Here is a 23,418-nt window from a genome sequence, read left to right as displayed (position 1 = left end):
TGGATCCAAATCATGGAATATTTCCCTCCCCTCTACTGCGAGGGTTCGAACAGTTAAAAACTCTGTAATTAAAGAATATTTGTAGGCCTCATCGAATCTTTCAGGAATGTTTTAGAAGAGGGCGGCATGGTGGCGCAGTGGCTAGCACTGCTGCCTCATGGTGCCGAGGACCCAGGTTTGATCCTGGTCTTGGGTCACTGCTGGGTGGAGTTTGCACATTCTCCCCGTGTCTGCGTGGGTCTCACACCCACAACCCAAAAGATGTCCAGGGTAGTTGAATTGGCCATGCTAAATTGCCCCTTAATTGGAAAAAAAATAATTGGGTTCTCTAAATTTATAAAAAGAAACACAATAGAAACCGGCTCTAGTGTTCTGTGTCTGATCATATGTGTTAGTTTACTATTGATGCTCACTGTGCTTGATTAAGCAAGACTGGGTGTGGACTCAGGAAAAAGTAAACAAAGCAGTTGATGGAGCTGGAAGGCAGAGCTGAACAGAAACTAGTGTCAACTCAAAATAGATTCAATATATAAAATGCACAATACCAGCTAAAGTGCCACAAGCAAAAGGAATGGAATAGTCATCACGCTCAGCTAAAGTGAGATGGATGACCTGAAGTCAGAAATCCCACTAATATCCAGAATAGTCCAGTGATGGTCTTCAGTGAAAGTTCCCAGCTATTGTGCTCAGGTTTTTAAAAAAATTAAAGGTATGCCACAAAATAAAAACTACTAATATACTTATTAATGGGTTTGTTTCCTCTAGGATCCTAATGTGCAGGTTAGGTGGATTGGCCATGCTAAATTGCCCTTAGTGTCCAAAATTGCCCTTAGTGTTGGGTCGGGTTGCTGGGTTATAGGGATAGGGTGGAAGTGTGGGCTTGGGTAGGGTGCTCTTTCCAAGAGCCGGTACAGACTCGATGGGCCGAGTGGCCTCCTTCTGCACTGTAAATTCTATGAATATAGGATTGCTATCTCTCCTTTTTAACTCTCCTGTTCATGGTTTTGCTACAATGCTAATTGATCACCTTTTCTCATCTCCTCTCAAATCAACCATGTTTGTTGAATTTAGTGGGTGGTTTTACAATGAGATGCCCTTCTTGCCACTACCACTCACCACTTATACAGGCTGGGACCAGCACCAATACACATTAGCTTCTTGAGACAAGTGACTGAGTTCTTCCCGAGTCAGCAAGCCTATGTTCTACTCAAACCCAGGCAGTCTGCCTTAGAGGCAGGGGCACTGCTGCTTCAGCCACGGGACTAGGGTTGCCAATTCTGACTGATCATATTCCTGATGGTTTCATCACATGATTCCCTATTTCCAACTGCTCTGCCCCATTCTCCCGTCATTGGTTCCCCAAATCTCATAGACAAATGTAATTAAAGGACAGCACCCATAACTGTTACCATCTGGAAGGAATAAGACAGCAGATGCAGGGGAGGCTACTGTTGTACCTTTAACACGATAGCATTGTGATTAGCACAATTGCTTCACAGCTCCAGGGTCCCAGGTTTGATTCCGGCTTGGGTCACTGTCTGTGCGGAGTCTGCACATCCTCCCCGTGTGTGCGTGGGTTTCCTCCGGGTGCTCTGGTTTCCTCCCACAGTCCAAAGATATGCAGGTTAGGTGGATTGGCCTTGATAAATTGCCCTTTGTGTCCAAAATTGCCCTTAGTGTTGGGTGGGGTCACTAGGTTATGGGGATAGGGTGGAGGTGTTGACCTTGGGTAGGGTGCTCTTTCCAAGAGCCGGTGCAGACTCGATGGGCCGAATGGCCTCCTTCTCCACTGTAAATTCTATGATAATCCATGAAACACCTCTGATACGTTCGCCAAGTTTACTTATTCAAAGTTTAACTCAGATGTCTTTATTTATAAAGAATAAAGAATAAATGAATAAAGGACAAAACGGGCTCACAGTTTAATGCAATTTTATTCACAATTCTATTACTCAGGGGCACTGTGGTTAGTCCTGCTGCCTCACGGAGCCGAGGTCCCAGGTTCGATCCCGGCTCTGAGTCACTGTCCGTTTGGAGTTTGCACACTCTCCCCATGATTGCGTAGGTTTCTCTCCCACAAACCAAAGATGTGCAGGCTAGGTGGATTGGCCACGCTAAATTGTCCCTGAATTGAAAAAAAGGAATTGGGTATTCTCAATTTATAAAAGAAAAAAAAATTCTATTGCTCAGGAAAATATGAAAAATTGCTCAGTCTCACAGCTGGATTTTGGGTTTTACCCACACTTTGTAAAGGAGGCTGGCAGGCTTTGATCACTCGGTGTTGATGTCTTCTCTGGATTCGAAACCCAGGGCCCTTTCTTCTTGCGATTGTTGTGCCTGGGCAACTCCCAGCTTCTCTCTCAAGGTTTGTTTGATGCTGTTTTCTTATACTGGGAAGCTTGGTTTAAGTCATATGTATACGCCCACCACCGGCCATTGTCCTCGCCAGACCCCACTGCTTAACAGGAAATACAGGATACTCCTGTTTATCGATGGTGATACTAGTTACTATTTTCACTTAATTGCCATTTAATCAATTGGATCTTGAGAGCAATTATATCCCAGCATGGTAGTTTTAGAGAAGTTAAATCATCAGACATGGGCAGCACGGTGGCCTAGTGGTTAGCACAACCGCCTCACGGCGCTGAGGTCCCAGGTTCGATCCCGGCTCTGGGTCACTGTCCGTGTGGAGTTTGCACATTCTCCCCGTGTCTGCGTGGGTTTCGCCCCCACAACCTAAAAATGTGCAGAGTAGGTGGATTGGCCACGCTAAATTGCCCCTTAATTGGAAAAAATAATTGGGTAATTAAATTTATTTTAAAAAAAATTATCAGACATTGCAATAGGCGTTGAAGGTAAGTGTAACACTTCACAAACTTTAACAGTGAAATCTGAATGAGTTAACCATTTCCACAAAAGAAAAATGTTCCTGTTGTGACAGAGCAATCTTGGAATTCTTGGAGCCTCTAGAATCGTTGTCGGTGACTTTTGTGATACATCTGTATTTAAACAAAAGCAAAAGCACCCGGCCTGGAACCAAATGAGTTAATTTGGTTTAGATGTATCTGTCAATTTAAAATAAAATGAAAATTTGGTTTATAACTCCCAATTGATTTAAAAACTCAGTTTTGCAGAATCTAACACGTAAAAAAAACCCAAGGAAATTCACAAATTCCTTAGTACGCACACACACCCTCATTCATCCACGGAGACCTCCATTCAAACAAAAGCAATTCAAAGCATTACTTTCATTCAATCTCAACAAACTGAAAAATAATTAGAATTTTCAAAGAAAGTAAATGAGGCAGATTAGGACAGTCGTCTTCATTCAAAACTGTAATTCAAACTCAAAGAAAAGGTAAATTCTCTCACAAATATATAGAGTAAGTTTAAACTCTTCTGTTTGAATAATTGCACAGACGCTCCCATCAACCTCTTTTAAAACTCAAATTTCCACACGGACTTTTTCTAAAACTCATATTTTCACAATGACATCTTCGAAAACTCATATTTCACAATTACTTCCTCAAAAACTTATATTTCAACAATGACTTCCTCGAAAAACTCATATTTCCCCACTAGCTTCTTCTAAGACTCACATTCCCCCTTCCCCCATTGACACAAAGGATCCCTCGAGGAGCCTTTTGTCATTGGCCACCTTCCACAAGTTGGTTTGAATATCCTTTACTTCTTCCATGACTTTTAGGGATCCCGGTCCCGTTTGCTAATATTCTGTAGTACCCACTTGGGTCACTTCTTACTCTGGGCAGTCTACCATTTTTCTACTCTGTATAGTCTCTCTCTCTCCCTAAGATTTGTTCAGGTGTGTGGGAATCCTCAGGGTTAGGGGTCTGGTTTTCACTAAATTCCCTCCAAGATTTTACCCAACTCCCTTGACCACCCAAGATCTAAATACGTAATTTGTTCGCCTCGTGTTACAGACACGGTTGATGGCTCAATTTTACTGGTCGAAATCTGTATTAGTCCCTCACTCGCTGGGTTGAAGGTGCGACTTCGGAGCAAAGTATCGCTTCTTATCGAAGGACCATCTAGGGTGCCAAAATGTTGTACCTTTAAAACCTCTGATACGTTCAACCAATTTTCTTACTCAAAGTTTAACCCAGGTGTCTTTGTTTACGAGATGAACAAAGGACAAAACAGGCTCACAGTTTAACGCAATTTTATTCACAATTCTATTACTCAGGAAAATATGACTCAGCCTCACATCTGAGCTTTAGGTTTTACCCGCACTTTGTAAAGGAGGCTGGCAGGCTTCGATCACTCGATGTTGATGTCTTCTCTGCATTCGAAACCCAGGGCCCTTTCTTCTTGCGATGGTTGTGCCTGGGCAACTCCCAGCTTCTCTCTCAATGTTTGTTTGATGCTGCTTTGGTCAGGAGCAGGGTACCGTAACATTGGATTTCCTACCCTTCTCTGCTAATTACACCCCCCCCAGAGGTTAGTGGCCTTTTCAACTCTGTCATTGAAGTCGCCAAGAAGGGTCATCTTGTTATCCGTTGGAAACCGGACCAAGGATTATTTGAGACTGAAGTAAAATTCCTCTTTGGAGTTGGAAATATATCACCATTCCTTCACTGTCGCTGGGTCAAAATTCTGAAACTCTTGGGCAGCACGGTGCCGCAGTGGTTAGCATTGCTGCTCAAGGCACCGACAACCCAGGTTCGATCCCGGCTCTGGGTCACTGTCCGTGTGGAGTTTGCACATTCTCCCTGTGTTTGCGTGGGTTTCACCCCACAACCCAAAGATGTGCAGGATAGGTTCATTGGCCACACTAAATTGACCCTTAATTGGAAAAAATGAATTGGGTACTCTAAATTTATATATTTTTTAAATTCTGAAACTCTTTCCCTAACAGCACTGTGGGTGTGCCTGCACCATGTTGACTGCAGTGATTCAACAAGGCAGCTCACCACCACCTGCTCCAGGATAATTAGGCCTAGCCAGAAATGCCCACATCCCATGAATCAACTAGTAAAAATGGAGGTGAGCAATGTTTATCAATAATCATGCTCATGGAATTCCTACAGTGCAGAAGGTGGCCATTCATCCCATCCAGACTACACTGACCCTCTGAAAGTGTACCCTACCTAGGCTCACTCCCTGCCCTTTTCCCCACCATTCATTTTTAAAAAGCTACTTTATTCGAAACAGACAAAATGTCAACAAAATAAACAGCCCATAAAAGCATATTTAACAGTTTGTACAGTTTTCCCCTTTTAATCCCACCCCTCCCCCGCAATGAACAACCCCTCAAATAAAGCCATGAACGGCCTCCAACCACTTCAAAAACCTCTTCTAATCCCCTTAGAGTGAACTTAATCTTCTTCAGCCGGAGAAAGTTGTACAAATCCCCCAGCCAGGCCGCCAGCCTTGGTGGAGAATCCGAACTCCAATTCAAAAGGCTCCTTCGCCGGTCAATCAGAGAGATGAAGGCGACAACGTCGGCCCCCTTCCCCGCCAGCGGCTCCGGCTCCTCCAAAACCCTAAAGATTGCTACCAAAGGGTGTCGTGAACTCAGCCCCCACTATCCTGGATAACATCACGAACACCGCCGCCCAAAAGCTCTCCAGCTTCTCGCAACCCCAGAACATGTGAGCATGATTCACCAGCCCCGCCCACAATTCTCACGCCCATCTGTCACCCCTTGGAAAAACCCACTTACCCTTGTCCGACTCATGAGTACCCTGTGCACCAACTTGAACTGAATCAAGCCCGGGGCTGCACGGTGGCGCAGTGGTTAGCACTGTTGCCTCACAGCACCAAGCAACCAGGTTCGATCCTGGCCCCGGGTCATTGTCCATGTGGAGCTTACACATTCTTCCTGTGTCTGCATGGGATTTGCCCCCACAACCCAAAGATGTGCAGGGTAGGTGGATTGACCACGCTAAATTGTCCATTAATTGGAAAACAATTATTGGGTACTCTAAATATATTTTTTTAAATGAACTGAATCTAGCTCATCCTTGCGCAGGAGGAGGTTCACCAGCTGCATCACATCGCCCCACCTAACCTTTGGACACTGAGGGGCAATTTAACATGGCCAATCCATCTGCACATCTTTGGGCTGTGGGAGGAAACAGGAGCAGCCGGAGGAAACACATGCAGACACGGGGAGAACATGTAAACTTCACACAGTCACCCAAGGTTGGAATCGAACCTGGGTCTCTGGCGCTGAGAAACAGTAGTGCTAACTACTGTGCTACCGTGCTGCCCCATAGAGTCATTATGGCAGAAAAGCAGACCATTCAGCCCATTAAGTCCATGCTGGTTCCCTGTAGAGCAATTTAATATGTCCAATTTTTCCAACTATCCCCATCATGACTCTGCAAGTTTACTTCTCTCAACTGCTCATTCAATTTCCTTTTAAAATCATTGGTCATCTCTGCTTCCACTGTCACATCCTCTTTTACCATTTAAAGCCTCCTTGGAATATTTCTGCTTTAATTATACTTTGATCAAACATTCTCCCTGCAACTCTTTTCCCCCCTTTTGCCAGATTGCTTTTCTCAGTACCTGTGAGTATCCTGAGATTCTTTCTTAATGTGAGGGGCATATTGGAGGTGTAATTTGCAGAGCGCATGCAATAGACTCAAAGGGCGCGATTCTCCGCTCCCCACGCTGGTTGGGAGAATCGCAGGAGGTCCGCTCTGGCACCCCCCGCGATTCTCCCAACCCCCCCAAAATGGCGTGTCGCGTTTTGCGACACGCCGTTCGGAGAATCGGCGTTCGCCGTTTTTCCCGGCGACCAGCGACTCTCCAGCCCGGATGGGCCGAGCGGCCTGATGACCCCGACGGGTTCACGCCGGCGTCAACCACACCTGGTCGCTGCCGGCGTGAACAGCGCGTGACAGCTAAGTGTGGGGCCTGTGGGGGGCGGAGAGGGGATCGAGCACCACGGGCGTGCTCAGGAGAACATCTGTAAACGATGGACTCTTTCCCCTCCGCCGCCCCGCAAGATCAAGCCGCCACGTCTTGCGGGGCAGCGGAGGGGAAGACGGCAACCGCGCATGCGCGGGTTGGAGCCGGCCAACCTGCACATGCGCGGCTGACGTCACTTAGGCGCTGCCAGCCGCATCATTCTCGGCGTGCCGCTTTGACGCAAGCATCAAGGCCCGGCGGGCGAGTTTCCCACAAAGCCGGGGGGGGGGGGGGGGGGGGGGGGGGGATAGGGGGCGAGGAGCGGCCACTCCGGGTTTCACTCCGGCGTCGGCCGTTGCGGAGAATTTCGCCCAAAGGCTTTTAGTTGTTCATTCAGGAAACACACTGAGGCAAGCCGCTGATAATATTCTCACACCAGTTGTTTCAATTTGAAGTGAATAAGGGTAGCACGGTGAGGCAGTGGGTTAGCCCTGATACCTCATGGCGCCGAGGTCCCCAATTCATTTTTTCCATTTAAGGGGGTAATTTAGCTTGGCCAATCCACCGAGCCTGCACATCTTTGTGCTGTGGGGGCGAAACCCACGCAAACACGGGGAGAATGTGCAAACTCCGCACGGACAGTGACCCAGAGCCGGGATCGAACCTGGGACCTCAGCACCGTGAGGCAGCAATGCTAACCACTGCGCCACCATGCTGCCCTCCAAAATGTGGGTTGACAGTCCGGGTTAGAAATCTAAGATCAGGACATTTTTAGTCTGGGTCCATGTCATAACTGCTAACTTAACCCTTGGTTACTCCACTTGAGAAAGGTACTGAGCCAGTATGGCCTGGAATAATCATGCATTTGTTTTGAACCTAGCAAACCTGGTGCCCTTGGCAACCTGGTCTGTGGAGAATAACATTAGCCAGCATCATTACATGCCAGTTATATCTAGTCATCCGTATGTGTGTGAAACAGGAGTAAACAATCAAAAGAAGTGCTAGGGTAGATAGAGATAAACTTCTTCCAGGAGGCCACAGTTTTAAAATTAGAACTGGGTCATTTACAAATATGAAATCATGAAAGATTTTTTCACACCCAAAGCCTAGTGGGAATCGAGAACTCACTCCCCCCCCCCCCCCCCCCCCCCCCCTAGAAGGTGGTGGATGATGAGGGCAATTGGCGATTTCAAGACTAGGATCGATAGATTTTTATGAGGAGAGCAGTCTGGGGTCTGGAGCAAAGGTACCAGGTTGTGGTATGGATCAACCATGGTCGAACTGACTGGCAAAACAGGATGATAGGCCGATTCTTGTTCGTATGACCAGATTCAGCTGCAAAGTCTGTAATTTTTGAATAATTAGGATCTGCCCTGAAGAACGGACGATTGATGAATATGATAGAGGGGATTAATATTTTTGGACTCTATGCCAGTCTGGGACATTGCCTTCATTGGGTGGGTGATGAATAAAACTTAGAAAGATAATGGTGTGGCATAGTGGCGCAGTGGTTAGCACTGCTGCCTCACAGCGCTGAGGACCCGGGTTCAATCCCACCCCCAGGTCACTGTCCATGTGGAGTTTGCACATTCTCCCCGTGTCTGTGCGGGTCCACGCCCCAAAAACCCAAAATGATATGCAGGGCAGGAGAACTGGCCATCGTAAATTGCCCCTTAATTGAAAAAAAAATTAATTGGGTACTCTAAATTTATATTAAAAATAAGAAAGACAATGGCTCATTCATCCAACATCCCGTATCCTTTAATTAAATGTGTTTATTGTGGATTAACGATGTATGCATAACAGCAAGGACTTCAATTCTGGAACTGGGTGTGACTGAGGAATACAAATCCTCCAGTTTCTCTTTACATTTTCAATCACTTTTGGCAGTGTCAAATGTATGTGAAATTTATTTTGACTCTGGTTATGGGAGCTTGCCATGTGTAAATTGGCTTCTGTGTTTGTCCACATTTTAGCAGTGACTACAATTTAAATAGTCTTTTTCAAAAAAATTTTAATGGCCTGTGGGTGTGCACAGGCAAGACCAGCATTTTTTATCTATCCTGAATTGCCCTTGAACTGAGTGTCTTGCTAGGCCATTCCAGAGGGTAGTTGAGAGCTAACCAAAGAGTGCTTTAGAACATAAAAACAGCACGGCAGCACGGTAGCACAAGTGGATAGCACTGTGGCTTCACAGTGCCAGGGTCCCAGGTTCGATTCCCCGCTGGGTCACTGTCTGTGCGGAGTCTGCACGTTCCCCCCGTGTCTGCGTGGGTTGCCTCCGGGTGCTCCAGTTTCCTCCAACAGTCAAAGACGGGCAGGTTAGGTGGATTGGCCATGCTAAATTGCCCTTAGTGTCCAAAAAGGTTAGGAGAGGTTATTGGGTTACGGGGATAGGGTGGAAGTGAGGGCTTAAATGGGTTGGTGCAGACTTGATGGGCCGAATGGTCTCCTTCTGCTCTGTATATTCTGTGTTCTATGTTCTAAAATGCTGGAAAAGCTCAGATCTGGCAGCATCGGTGGGGGAAGAAACAAAGTTAACGATTGTAGTCTAATATGACTCTTCATCGGAAGTTCAGAGAAGTAGAAATGTAATGGATTTTATATTGTTGAAAATGGGGAAGGGGAGGGTAGAGCAAGATAGAAGTACAAGGGATAGATTGTAGGCGGGATTATGTTGTGGAATACAAGACAAAGAGAATGGTGATGACAGTGTTAAAGACTATTCCATCATTACCACTCCCTGTGTCTTGTGTTCCATATCAGCTCTTCCATCTAGTTTCTCCTGACGACCAACCCATCCCAACCAGGTTACTGCCTCCGAGTCTGGCAGCACCTTGATTTAATTTTTTTTTTCAGATCTCTTCATGATCTCATCCCTCCCTCCCCCTTCAGCCCTCAGAGATCTCTGCGCTCCTTCAACTCTGGCCCCTTGCACATCCCAAATTTCCTTTGCTCCCTTATTGGTGGTCAGGCCTTCAGCTGCCTTGGCCCTTAGCTCTGGCATCCCCTCTCTATACCTCTCCACCTCTCTCCCTTTCTTTCGGACATTCCTTGAAACCATTAAAAAAAAAATGTAGTGTGCCCGATTCATTTTTTTCAATTAAGGGACAATTTAGCGTGGCCAATCAACCTAGCCTGCACATCTTTGGGTTGTGGGAGCGAAACTCACACAAACACGGGGAGAATGTGCAAACTCCAGACGGACAGTGACCCAGAGCCGGGATCGAACCTGGGTCCTCGCCGCTGTGAGGCAGCTGTGCTAACCCACTGTGCTACTGTCCTGCCCAAAACCTATCTTTTTAACCAAGCTTTTGGGGCACCTGACATTTCCTGAGGTATCTGGGTATCAAATCTATTTTATATCGTTACTGTGAAGAAACGCAGGATGTTTTGTTAAAGCCACTTGATAAATGCAAGTTGCTGTTCACTTCAGATATCCACTGTTCTTGCAATGTATTGTAAGAGGCAGAACCTCCACCCAGAGTGTGAATGCCAGGGAATTTGTGTTTCTAGTTCCACCCTCAATGCGTGGCAGCTGGCACACACATTGAGTGATGAGGCATTCCAACCTTTCCAGGGGAGAATGTCGGCATTACTTGTGGGACTTGAGCCTGGCGAAGAGTCTGAACCAGAGAAGAAACTGTCAAAGTTTCCTCGTACATCTGGCAGGCAGGTACCAGTGAAGCTTCACAACATCACAGGGGAGATGGTGGCACAGTGGTAATTTCACTGGACCCAAAACCCGGGGCTAACACCGAGCGGACACAGGTTCGAATCCCACCACAGCAGCTGGCGAATTTAAATTCCACTAATAAATCTGGAATGTAAAGCTCGTCTCAGCAATGAGGATCTGATTCACTAATATCCTTACCTGGTTTGGTCTACAGGTGACTCCAGAAGATGATTAACTCTTGACTGCCCTAGCAAGCCACTTGGGGTTAGGGTTGGACAGCCAATGCTGGCCTTGCCAGTGACACTAACATCCCATGAAAGAATAAAGAAGTGACCTCCCTGCCCACTGATCCCATGGACTGTCTCTTACTGTCCTCTCGTTAATATTCAGCACATCATTCCCTTGTGGCAAAAGAATAAAATAACTTTGTTCATTTATTTATTTTTATAAATTCCAATTGAGAGCACTCAATTCACTTTATCCAATTAGTGTGGCCAATCCACCTACCCTGCACATCTTTAGGTTGTGAGGGCGAGACCCACGCAAACACGGGGAGAATGTGCAAACTCCACATGGACAGTGACCCAGGGCCTGGACCTCGGCGCCGTGAGGCAGCAATGCTAACCACTGCGCCACTGTGGTGCCGAACTTCCATTTATGTAGTATCTTTGTTGACCACTGGACATCCCAAAGTATTTTACAGCCATTGAAGTACTTTTTGAAATCATAGAATTTACAGTGCAGAAGGAGGCTATTCGGCACCAGCTCTTGGAAAGAGCACCCTACCCAAGGTCAACACCCCCACCCTATCCCCATAACCCAGTAACCCCACTCAACACTAAGGGCAATTTTGGACACTAAGGGCAATTTATCATGGCCAATCCACCTAACCTGCACATCTTTGGACTGTGGGAGGAAACCGGAGCACCTGGAGGAAACCCACGCACACACGGGGAGGATGTGCAGACTCCGCACAGACAGTGACCCAAGCCGGAATCGAACCTGGGACCCTGGAGCTGTGAAGCCATTGTGCTGTCCACAATGCTACTGTGCTGCCCCGTATTCACTGTTGCAAGCAGGAAATCAGCAGCCAATTTTGCACACTGCAAACACGCACAAGAGAAATGAGACAATAGATACTCTGCTCACGTGACTTTGATTGAGGGATAAATATTGCCCAGAGCACTGGGGATAACTCCCCAGTAGTTCTTCTTAATAGCACCTTCGGATCTTTTACATCCGCCAGATGGAGCCCCAGGTAAACATCTCTACAAAATGTGGGACCTCCGACGGTGTAGCATTCCGTTCGACACTGGAGTGTCAGCCTTCAATTTTTGCACTTAAGTCCCAGGGTGGGACATGAAATGGTTATGGTTTGGAGGCGAGAGAGCGACCAACTGAGTCATGGCCGACAGCGAAACACTTGAATATATGAGATATATACTCAGGGACTCATTCAGAACACAGTAGTCTCAGTGTTCACACATGCAGAAGTGATTGTGTTTGCTTGCTGGAATTCACTGTGGATTTTTGCACTGTCACCGTGACTCTGGCAGTCCGCCTAACCCTTCAGGGAGCAGCTGTTGACATGTTTGACCTTACTGGTGCACCCAGTATTGAGGAAGTAAAGGAGCTGTGCAGTTGGAATCGACCCACAAACTAGCAAGACCTTTCAAAACTGGCAAGTAATCCTCCAAAACTTTAATGTCTACATTGTAAAACCTGCTTAATTTTAGATGGTTTTGTGTGCTTTGTGCATTATTGAACAACATTTGTATTTATAAATCCCTTTCAGAGCAATTTGAGACATCCCATGGTCATGCAAAGTGCTTTTCTCGCCCTCTTTTCTCTGTTTTTCTCTCCTCCCTCTTCTTTCTCTCTTTTTCTTTATCTTTCTTTCTCTATTTTTTCTTTCCTTCTCCCTCTCTTTTTCTTTTTCTTTCTCCTTTTCTCATTTCCTGTCTCTCTTTTTCTTTCTCTTTCTACCTCTTTTTTTCTCTTCCTTTCTCTCTCAGTTTGTATTTTTCTCTCTCCTGCCCCTATTTCTTCCCTCCTTTCATTCATCCTTTCTTTCAGACCCACCGATTGGCGGGCCGGCCTCTCCGAAGGACGCACTCCTTTCCTCCGACGCCCCGCAAGATCATTCCTCCATTTCTTGCGCCCGCGGGGAGGACGGCAACCGAGCATGCGCGGGTTGGCGCCGGCTAGCCTAAGTATGCGCAGGTGACGTCACTTACGCGGCGCTGGCGAGGAGCGGCCTCCGACACCGGAATGAAACACTCCGGTTTTCACTCCGGCGTCGGCACTTAGGGCGCGATTCTCCACTCTCCACGCCGGGTGGGAGAATCGCGGGAGGGCCGGGCGACTCACGACACGCCGCCCTGGCACCCCACGCGATTCTCCCACCCCCCGCTCGGAGAATCGGCCCTCGCCGTTTTTCACGGCGACCGGCGATTCTCCAGCCCGTATGGGCCGAGCAGCCTGACGTTCCTGACCGGTTCACGACGGCGGCAACCACACCTGGTCGCTGCCGTCGTGAACATGGCGCCAAAGTTTCATTTGTGGCTTGTGGGGGGCGGAGAGGGGAGTGAGAGCACCACGGCCGTGCTCGGGAGGGGACTGGCCCGCGATCCTTGCCCACCGATCATCGGGCCGGCGTCTCCAAGAGACGCACTCTTTCCCCTCCGCTGCCCCGCAAGATCAAGCCGCCACGTCTTGCGGGACAGCGGAGGGGAAGACGGCAACCGCGCATGCGCGGGTTGGAGCCGGCAGCCGTCGTGACATCAGCCGCGCATGCGCGGGTTGGAGCCGGCCAACCTGCGCATGCGCGGCGGACGTCACTTAGGCGCCGCCGTCGCGTCATTCTTGGCGCGCCGCCTTGACGCAAGCTTCAAGGTCCGGCGGCCGAGATTTACGGAGCGCCGCTCCTAGCCCCCTGGGCGGGGGTGAATAGGGTGCGAGGAGCGGCCTCCGAGGCCATCGTGAAACTCGGCCGAGTTCACGATGGCCTTCCCGATGCCGCGCGGGAGCGGAGAATTCCGCCCTCAGTCTCCCGTTGGGAGAATCCCGCCCCAGATACAGATGAAGACAAAACAATGAGATTACAATTATTTTTTTTCTTTTAAATTTAGAGTACACAATTATGTTTTCCAATTAAGGGGCAATTTAGTGTGGCGAATCCACCTAACCTGCACATCTTTGGGTTGTGGGTGTGAAAACTCGAATTCTTGGGCGTTCATAAGGCGTTCCATTGCCTTCATTGCCATTTCTAACACTATTTCTGGTGTTTCTACCGAATTTGGAACAGGGAGTGATAAAGTGGTGATGTAAACACGGGTACGGCTTACGCTATTTTCCGGCCTACAAAACTCCCGACAGTTTTACGCGACAAAATCTCTCAGGTTTACCTTGTATCCTTGTTAGTACGCATGCAAATAACACACTTCCGAATTTTAGTGGTTTGATCAGTATTGGTCTTATGCTTGTGGTTTTTCTTTTTCCAATTGGATTCTAATTCAAATTTGGGTTCTCTCGGAGTGACAAAGCCACTTCTAGGTTGAGTCCTACCAGAGTCACAAGTAATGTTGCTCTGTTTACTTGCTATAAATATGGCGGTCAGTATGGTCGCCTTTCTGAATCCTAATTATGTTTATGCCTTAGAGTCGCCAGGTATCTCTCGATTCAAACCCAAATGCTGATCAAAGAGCCAATACACCAGTTAGTTAGTTCAGTTAATACTATTTATTGACACACACAGTAAGATCTACACATGCACAAAGTACTACAAACTAAACTATCTCTAACGCTAATGCCTATACTTAGCTTCGGGTGCCCACTCAGTCAGAGAAACAATGGCCGTTGTTCGGATCTGAGATTGTTGGGTTCGAAGAGGTACAGGAGAACAGCTGAGGTCGTCTGTCTGGTAGCAAGCGTTGATCTTGACCGTTGATGCTGGTGGACGGTCTCTCCGCTTTGAGAGCCAAGTCCAAGAGAGTGAATCTCTCTCGTGGGGGTTCCTTCTTATACTTGGAGGGGCTTTGTGCGCTTTTAGGCGGGCCTTAAACTTGGCCCTAATCAATTGGGCCGCTCCTCGATCATTGCTATCGATCTTGACCAATAAAGGGGTGGGTGCCCTGATGGCTGGGTGTGTCTTAGGTGGCCGTTGGCCTTGCTTTGTTTGTGTCTTTCTGGCGCTGCAATAGTATCAGTTACTTGAGTGTCATTCCTTTGTTCCTGGAGATGGGCCATCAATATGCTAATTGACCCAGAGTTTCGATTCCATCTGGTAACTGTTTCCCGAATATACATTCAGGCACTGTGCCTGCTTGTTTTCCTAACATTGTCCACAGTTCCCTACATTCTTTGCGAGTGTCCATTTTGTATTCTGGAAGTGGCCATCCCAGATGGCGACAGAACCTGAAGTTGAAGAAAGTTGGAGGGAGTCTTTCTTCCACTTTCAAGGAATTGCTGTTCATTACTTCAGCTGCTTGGATCACTTGCAATGGGTTTGATGGCCTTTGGTGGAACTCTGTCTGTAGACCAGCTTCTGGTGTTTTTAAAAGCAAACAGAAAATATGGCTGCCTCATCATGTGACTTGTACAATTTCAAAGTTCTTTTCTATGTAACGTGGGTGGTTATGTCAATTGTACATCCTGTTGTGAATTTAAATCCTTGAGAGTTTGAGACAGCCAGTGACTTAGCATTTTAAAGACCCATTTGATCGATAATATCCTTTTGAATTAGTTTCAGGAAAGACATTGCTTCAGCATCAGACTGGGTGGTTCGTTTTGTTCCCTCTTGAGACAGGGAAGTGGTTTCAATCCACAAGAGAAGTCTAGTGATCATGAATGACCATACTTTTGTGGTCAGTTTCTAAAATTTAAAAAATTGCCTCAATTTCAGAATATACTGGGAAACGACAAAAGGTAGTCTCAGTAATGATGACCATGAAACCATCATCAATTGTCAGAAAACCCCCTTCGTTCATTCATGTTCTTTAGGGAAGGAAATCTGCCATCCTTACCAGATCTGGTCTACATTTGACTCCAGACCGACAGCAGTATGGTGGACTTTTAGTTGCTCTCAAGGGCAATTTGTTGTGGGCAACAAATTATGGCTTTGCCAGCGATACCCACATTCCATGAATGGATTTTTAAGAAACGAGGACATGTGAAGAGGTAAGTTTTAAGGAGAGTCTGAGAGATTTAGCAAGGGAATTCTCACGTCCTCACTGACAGATCCTGATGTCAGGCTCTAAATCCGCGGTGATTTCTGCAGCAGAATCACTGGAAAACAAACATATTTCTATCATACAGTTAAAAGAGTATAAAGCTCAAATTCCAAGTTACATGCACACCTGCAAAACACAGAATAAAGATGGCCTTCAAGATCGAACTTATACGGTTGGCTAGTTAGCAAGGATGGGATTCTTCCTCAGCCGATGCTGGAATCGCGTAATGCGATTGGGCGGAGAATCGGGTTTGACGGCAAAATCGTGGCCAGTGCCAGCTTTGTGCCAAATCGCAATTCTCCGGTGCCCCGACAGCGGCTTCAATGCATTTCAGAACACACGTACAGTAAATGCTGTTGGTATATCATTAGCAGGCCTGACCCAGTATTCTCCAGGGCCTCCGTGATTCTCTGCCTCCACTGGGGCAAATTCCCAACGGCGAGGTTCACTTGAGCTTTTAATAATCGTGAAACAGGCTATGCCTGGGTAGGTCGCACGTTCGGCAGCTCCCGCCGTGAATGGACTTTTGGGCCCTTTTAAGGAGCCCCAGCGGCACTTGGTTGACGATTCCCGGTGTGGGAAGACGGCAGTGAGGTTCCCCCAGCACTGTATGGAGTGGACCAGGAGCGGCGCGGTCAGAAAAGGGACATTAGAGAAGAGAGGAGAACGGGCGCAAAAAAGCAAGATGACGGCCGGCGGAGACCAGGCAGCGTGGGCTCAATGGTCGCGGCAGCAGCAAGAGTTTCTACAAAGCTGCTTTGCGGAATTTAAGGCAGAGATGTTGGCCCCTATGAAGGCGTCGATCGAAAGGCTGGTAGAGACCCAGAGGATGCAGGGGGCAGTGATTAAAGAGGTGCAGCAGAAGGCCTCTGATAACGAGGACGAGATCCTGTGCCTGGTGGTGAAAGTGGAGGCGCACGAGGCGCTCCATAAAACGTGGCAGGAGAAATTCGAGGATCTGGAGAACAGGTCGAGGAGGAAGAATTTGCAGATTCTGGGTCTCCCCTAAGGTGTGGCTCATAGACATAAACCGCAAATATGGCAGGGTTCTTGGGAGTCCGTGAACTGGTGCAAATGATGACTGGCACCGCACTGCTGCATGCATCACCCTGGACCCCAAGTTCCCATGATTGAGGGGGGGGGTTGGGGGTGGACACACCTTTGTAGAAGGACCTCCGCCGCCGGACAGCAACAAGGCGTGTCGGGTCGCCAGGCGAGGAAGTGAAAGGCGTGTTGCAGCAACCCGCATGCGGCCAGGGCCTTGACCACAATTCAGAGATGATACCATTCGCCAGGCTATCTGAGGAATTCTGCTGACCTCATGCAAACTCAATCTTTTCACAAATTGCCAGTAATCTCAACAGTTAAATCTTATCCAGCCCCGAGCCAATCCGAGTGGGGGAAGAAAGTAGCTCACAGGTCAGTCATCTGTGGAAGGTAAGTGATGAGGAGCGGGAGGCTCCTCCTCGTGGTTGCGACATCAGGTTGCAGGAGGGTATAGGCTGCTGCCGCCTCACTGTATTTCGTCAGTGGAAAGAGGTTCAGGAAGCGGTGAACAGACTAACAAAGGAGGGCGATTGGGCCAAATGTGCTGACTGGGAAGCAGCAGAGAGAAAGAGAGGCGCAAAACTCTGCAGGTAGGAGCCACTCTTCTAAAAAAGAATCCAGGCTTTTGTGTTCAGGAATTGCTTGGTACTGATCTCTAGAATATTGTTAAAATGTGTGTGGGGGTTTTTTTTTGCATTACCTTCTCCGGGAAAATGAATGGACAAGCCCTTTTTCCGAATGTTAACAAAAGCACAGCGGGCGATTGGGGAAAATGCCCGCGGGATTCCGAATCTCAATGTGTTTGTCTCTGCTCACGGTCTGAGCGGGAAGGCGGGTAGCGAACTTCCTTCCACATTGGGTAGAGAACAAGGGGCAGAGAGCATTTTATCTCCAATCCTCACTGACCTAAGCAGGCTGTTTCTGTGACCCGAGAGGCATTAATGAGCTCTACTACATCTTCCGGGTTTAGCTGCTTTATTCTCTTCAGACCTCTTACTTCAAAATCTCTCTTTTTTAAAAAGAGAGACAATCCTGCCCACTTGCTGTTAAACGTGCTCCCATCCTTTCAGCGTCGCAAACATAAAACTGATATTAGAATTGGGGGTTATAAAGAAATAGTTTCAGACAGTGGATGTTGTTTGGCGCAGGTTCGTGTGGAATTACACAATGTAAAAGGGGAGCTGGTGGTGTCTCACTCTTGAGAAATCGTCACTGAGGATGACTCAGCAAAACCCTAGCTGCAAAGGCTGGAAGTGTTCACAAAGTAGACACTTGGGAGGGTGGCTGGAGCCCCCAACTCCACTTGACAAGTGGGGGAACCCAAAGAACAGACCGTAGTGGTTCAAGAAGGCAGCTCCCCACCACTTCTCCAGGGCAATGGGGGATTTTGAGCAAGAAATGCTTCCCAAGCTGGCGTAGGAGCATTAAATGTTGGGGGATAATGACTTTTTTTTGAGGGGGGGGAAGAAATTAAAATGTAAATGTTACTACTGTCCCAGAGGACCACATGCTGCTCTCTCCCTGAGAGCTGACTACTGTTGATTTAACCTGAGGGGTCACCACACCTTGGACAAGGGGGAACGGTTGAAGTGGTGGCACGGTAACACAGTGGTTTGCACTGTTGCTTCACAGGTCCAGGATCGCAGGGTCGATTCCCGGCTTGGGTCACTATCTGTGTGGAGTCTGCACATTCTCCCCCTGTCTATGTGGGTTTACTCTGGTTTCCTCCCACAGTCCAAAGATGTGCAGGCTAGGTGGATTGGTCATGATAAATTGCCCTTCGTGTCCAAAAAGGTTAGGTTGGGCTATGGGGATAGGGTGGAGTTGCTGGCTTGAGTAGGGTGCTCTTTCCAAGGGCTGGTGCAGGCTCGATGGGCTGAATGGTGTCCTTCAGCACTGTTAATTCTATGATTCATGAGTACCCTCAGCCAGTACAGGAATTAAACCCACTCTGTTGGCATTGCTCTGCATCATGAACCAGCTGTCTGGTGCCAGCTGAGTTAACCAACCCCCAGTGTAAAGTAAAAGGTTAATGTCAGCTTGCATGTGAGGAAGAAAGAGATCAGGTTTGCTTGCTGCAAATAAGTGAGGGGTTTGAGAAACTATTTTGGGAGAAAGACTAACTCTCTCAATCCCATCTTTCTGCTCTTTCTAACCACACTCCCAAAAGACCAGAACCTGACCACACAGCAAATAACCGGTGACTCCTCTACACAACCTGTGGGAGAATTTTTTTTAATGGCCTCAGTGTTACAGCCATTCTGTCTGTGCATGTTCTCTGCAAGAGCAATTTAGGTGGTTTCCCTTGCCCTCCCTATCCCTGTAACCCTGCAATTCTATTATCCCTTCAGGTGCTCATCCAATTCCTTTTGAAAATTACACTTTAATCTGCTTCCTCCACACACTCGGTCACTTTGTTTCAATGGGGACCAGTATTACACCCAGCCTCCAGCTGGGTGTAATACTGGTTTCACACGCTGCTCCCAACGAGTAAAATTGGACAGGGTGTAAAATTGTGTACACCTGATCCCAATGAACTGGGTTAAAATTGCCCCCAATGAATTTAGATCCAGTTTTTGTCTTGCATACAAAGTAGAACTTTAAGAATAATCTTTAATTGTCACAAGTGTGAAGTTACTGTGAAAAGCCCCGAGTCGCCACATTCTGGCGCCTGTTCTGGTAAGGTGGTCCGGGAATTGAACCTGAGCTGTTGGCCTTGTTCTACATTACAAACCAGCTGTCTTAATGGAGAAAAACAAATAACACCAGCACACGTTTTGCATCTTTCTCACCAACCCCTGCCCTGACTTTAATGGGATGATCATAGGAAGGGATGTAAGAACGGGATGCTTGACTTGCTGTCACTCATTCTGCACATTTGACACTGCCCTCCTGCACCATTGAAGAGGCAATTTTGTTGCCATCTCTGTAGAGAGACCAAAGTTATAATATAATTCACGGCTGGAAAGATTTGAAACTCCCTGACAAATGGATGTTTTTGTTTTAAATTGCTCAGAAAAGTGTCATAAACATGTGATCAGAAGTGAGATCACTATAAAGCTGCCGAGAAAAGGAGGGAGAAGTGTGAAAAGAAGCAGAAGCAGTGGTGCTTAAGCCCTTGCCACTGGATACCATTAGGCTGTCTCTCCTGTCGACCAGTCACCTAGTTTATTTCTCTGGTAACCCTCCGTTGGGTGGAGACAATGTATTTGGTTTTGTTGCTATATCTGTCAGGCGCATTTGAATCCGATGGCCTCCTAGAGGTTGGGTTAATAAACCTGTAGGGAGAGAAGAGCTAACGTTTCGAGACCCTTTGTCAAAGCTCCGACAAAGCTTTGACAAAGGGTCATCTGGACTCGAAACGTTAGCTCTGTTCTCTCTCTACAGATGCTGCCAGGCTTGCTGGGATTTTCCAGTATTTTCTCTTTTTTTTGTTTCAGATTTCAGCAAGCGCAATAATTTGCTTTTTATCCAGGGTTTAATAAACCTGTTTATTGTTTTGCACCCTGTCTCTGTTTTGTTTGTTTTATCTCTGTAATATCTCTCTGGATTCCTATCTTATCATCCTGCTTTCTTGATAGGGGTGGGGGTGGGGGGGAACTTATCGATTGACTTCCTTTAAAAATTATGGCTGCAGGGGTTAATGCCCTCAGAATTGCCTGTAGGCAACCTTTTTTTGAAAGTTTGGTATCGCTAGGTGCTCTTCTTAAATACACTCCCAGTAGTGAAGTCTATTCCAATGATTCTTTCCACCCCAGCCATATCAGGACAAGTCTCCTGGAATTATGAGATGTCTCATCACTGTTTTCCTCCTGCATCTGGATATGGTGGATCACAAAGCCATGCAACTTCTGTCTGCTGACCACACAGGAACATTTATCAGTGATAATGCTTTCAGCAGGGAAACCTGTAATCTGATGTCAAAGATGGCTTCTTCTGCTCTCTTTCCCATGACAAATGAGAATCATATTGGCCATTAATCCAGCTACTAATGGTAATTAACCTCTCGCAGCTTCCTTCCATTTTGAAAGTAAATGGACAGTTCATGGCACAAATTGTTTACAACCTGACACCTACTACAGCACCTTTCTAGGATTTTGGGAGACTCCTCTATTTATGTGGCTGGCATTTTCTCAAGTGTTAATACTATTTTAGGTTGCAACAATTAAACTTTGTTAAAAGGGACAAAGAGAGCAGCCCATCAAACGGACACTTGTGTTGAAACGTTGCACCATTTTCCAGTCGAACAATTTGAGCCTCCCTTTGATCCCTAACAATTAAACCGTCCCGACTTGCTGTGGGTTAGCTGTAAAACCAGTCCAATAACCCCTTTCACTTACCCTAAATTTAAAACTTTAATACCAAAATAATCTTCAAACTTCAATAATGAAAAGCGTTCCACAGTCATTTGACTACTATTTAATGTCAAGATGAAGCATCTTCCCAGGCGATGATGCTTATAACCTCAAATAAAATTATTGCTGTTGCAAAATTTCCATTAGAATCCTGCTGCTTCATTGAACAGGATTAGAGTAACATGATAGCCTGGGAAACCATCACCTGCCAGAGCAGGGCACGTGGGAGCATTTCTCACCCAGCCACCACCACCACCCTGAACGAAATTTAGGAAAACTTTTGAGGTCAGCTCTGGGTTTGTACTTTGAACTGATTGAACTTGTCAACTTAACAGTTTTTCTTTCTTCCCTGGCCCAGGCATGATTAGTTTCTCCAGTTGGAACATGCCATGACTGTCATGGTAACACAGTGGTTAGCATTTTGCTTCACAGCACCAGGGTCCCAGGATCACTTCCTGGCTTTGGTCATTGTCTGTGCGGAGTCTGCACATTCTCCCTGTTTCCTCCCACAGGGGTAACTTGACATTCTGAATTCTCCCTCTGTATACCCAAACAGGCGCTGATGTGGTGACTAGGGGATTTTCACAGTAACTTCATTGCAGTGTTAATGTAAACATACTTGTGACAATAAAGATTCTTAGTATTAATCGAGGAGACTGTCAGCAACAAATCTCTCCTGTTGAGAAAATGTTCCCACAAATGGCCTTGTTCTGTGCAGTTATGGTGGTGAAAGATCCTGATCACCTTGCTTAACTTATTTTTTGGAATTTGGCAACTTATGTCGGCAGGCGTGAGCCAAGTATTATTATGGGCCAGGGTTTAGAGAACCCCAAAGTATGTCATGGAATTCACCTGACCCACAACTTTAAATAGATTGTGGTATGGGGAGCACACGGCCCACTCTACAGGTGTGGTAGAGCAGAAATGGAAAAGTATTTTTTAAAGCAAAACCATGTTTATTCTATGAACTCCAGTTAACCTTTTCAACACATACAGTGAACATCTTAGCAACCATTAATTCAAATACAACCCCCAAAGAATACAACACTAAGTAATCCTTAACTTCCCAAACAACATCCAGAAGACAAAAGAAACACATTTTAACAGAAGCACATCAGGTTTACATTCATTACTGAGAACATTTATAATTCTGAATTCACCAAATGATAAGAGATGATCTTTTCATGGTAGAGAGAACAGCAGTACATCTGCTTTGTCTGGCTTCAGCTCTAACACTGAAAACAAAACTAAAATACCCTGCAGCAAAAAGCCTAAAACAAAAGTAAAGACACCCCAGCTCCACCCACACTCTGACATCACTGATAAACACCCATTTCTTAAAGGTACTCTCTCATAGCAGTATGGATTTGGGGACCGGAGAAAAGTACTGACAAAATCAGTGGATAGAATATAGCTGAGACCATTTTAAATTAGATTTTTTGAATGAAGCATTTGACTGATAAATGTTCAGATCATATTGCCTTCCATGTTTTCTAGCTTTGTTTTTATTTTAAATGCAGCATTATAAGGGTCTATAAAGTTCCTCACGGTTAGTCGTGATTTCATGCAATAATTCAATAGTGAAATGAGTTCCTTGATCAGGATATGTAACTGTGGTTGACAACTGCCTTAATTGTTTTTTAATAGCTACTGTTCAGAATGGACCAACAGAGTTGATGTTTGATTTGAGATCTGTAGAAGTTCTCATTGTTTTTGTTGAATTTCTTCTCCAATCCCTCTTTTTTTTTCTGCTTTCTTTCAGACTTCCCCTTCCCCATAGGGTTTGTTTTTTCTTTGCATTGTCTATCAACCACTTTTCTTAACTTTTATTTTCTGCAAATCTTTGATTTTTACATGGTAGGACATGAAGCAGCAAAATGTAAATGCAGGCTAGTTCTGCATCTCTTTTATCAAATTGGAAGGTCTTCATGCTGGGAGGAGGGACCCTCTAGTCTGCATGGTTAACTTTGAACTTATTCTGTTCAAGCGTATTATTGGCACGAATGATCAAAGACCACACTTTCTTAAGAGCCAATGAATGAGAAATTGATTCCCGTGTTGATGGAGTGGGTTTTGTGTTCATTTCCGTTTTGTCCCCCCTGAAGGTTCACCACGAAGACTAGCTTGAACATTGGCTGGCAATGAATGAAGCCAGTGAATCGCCGGGGTCCTATGACTACGATCTGATCGTCATTGGAGGAGGCTCTGGGGGGCTAGCTGCTTCCAAGGT

The 23,418-nt window shown here is 46.5% G+C and overlaps 1 protein-coding gene across 2 annotated transcripts in view; it reads left to right on the top strand.

Moving 5' to 3' along the window:
- The first annotated feature begins 12,057 nt into the window (after nucleotides 1-12,057).
- LOC119954833 (thioredoxin reductase 1, cytoplasmic-like) overlaps nucleotides 12,058-23,418 on the top strand; it is a 55,147-nt gene continuing 43,786 nt past the window's right edge. The window contains exons 1-2 of one of the 2 annotated variants that reach the window (XM_038780376.1): nucleotides 12,058-12,236; nucleotides 23,294-23,416. In XM_038780376.1, the coding sequence (XP_038636304.1) occupies nucleotides 23,330-23,416 (87 nt within the window). In that variant the 5' untranslated portion in view covers nucleotides 12,058-12,236; nucleotides 23,294-23,329. Of the gene's footprint in view, nucleotides 12,237-17,192; nucleotides 17,424-23,293; nucleotides 23,417-23,418 lie in introns of those variants that run through there. The other variant, XM_038780375.1, reaches the window with a different exon arrangement.

Source organism: Scyliorhinus canicula, chromosome 20 (assembly GCF_902713615.1).
Source record: "Scyliorhinus canicula chromosome 20, sScyCan1.1, whole genome shotgun sequence".
Taxonomy (NCBI): Eukaryota; Metazoa; Chordata; class Chondrichthyes; order Carcharhiniformes; family Scyliorhinidae; genus Scyliorhinus; species Scyliorhinus canicula.
The sequence above is the reverse complement of the archived record's forward strand: the minus strand, read 5'-3'. Positions and strand labels throughout refer to the sequence as shown.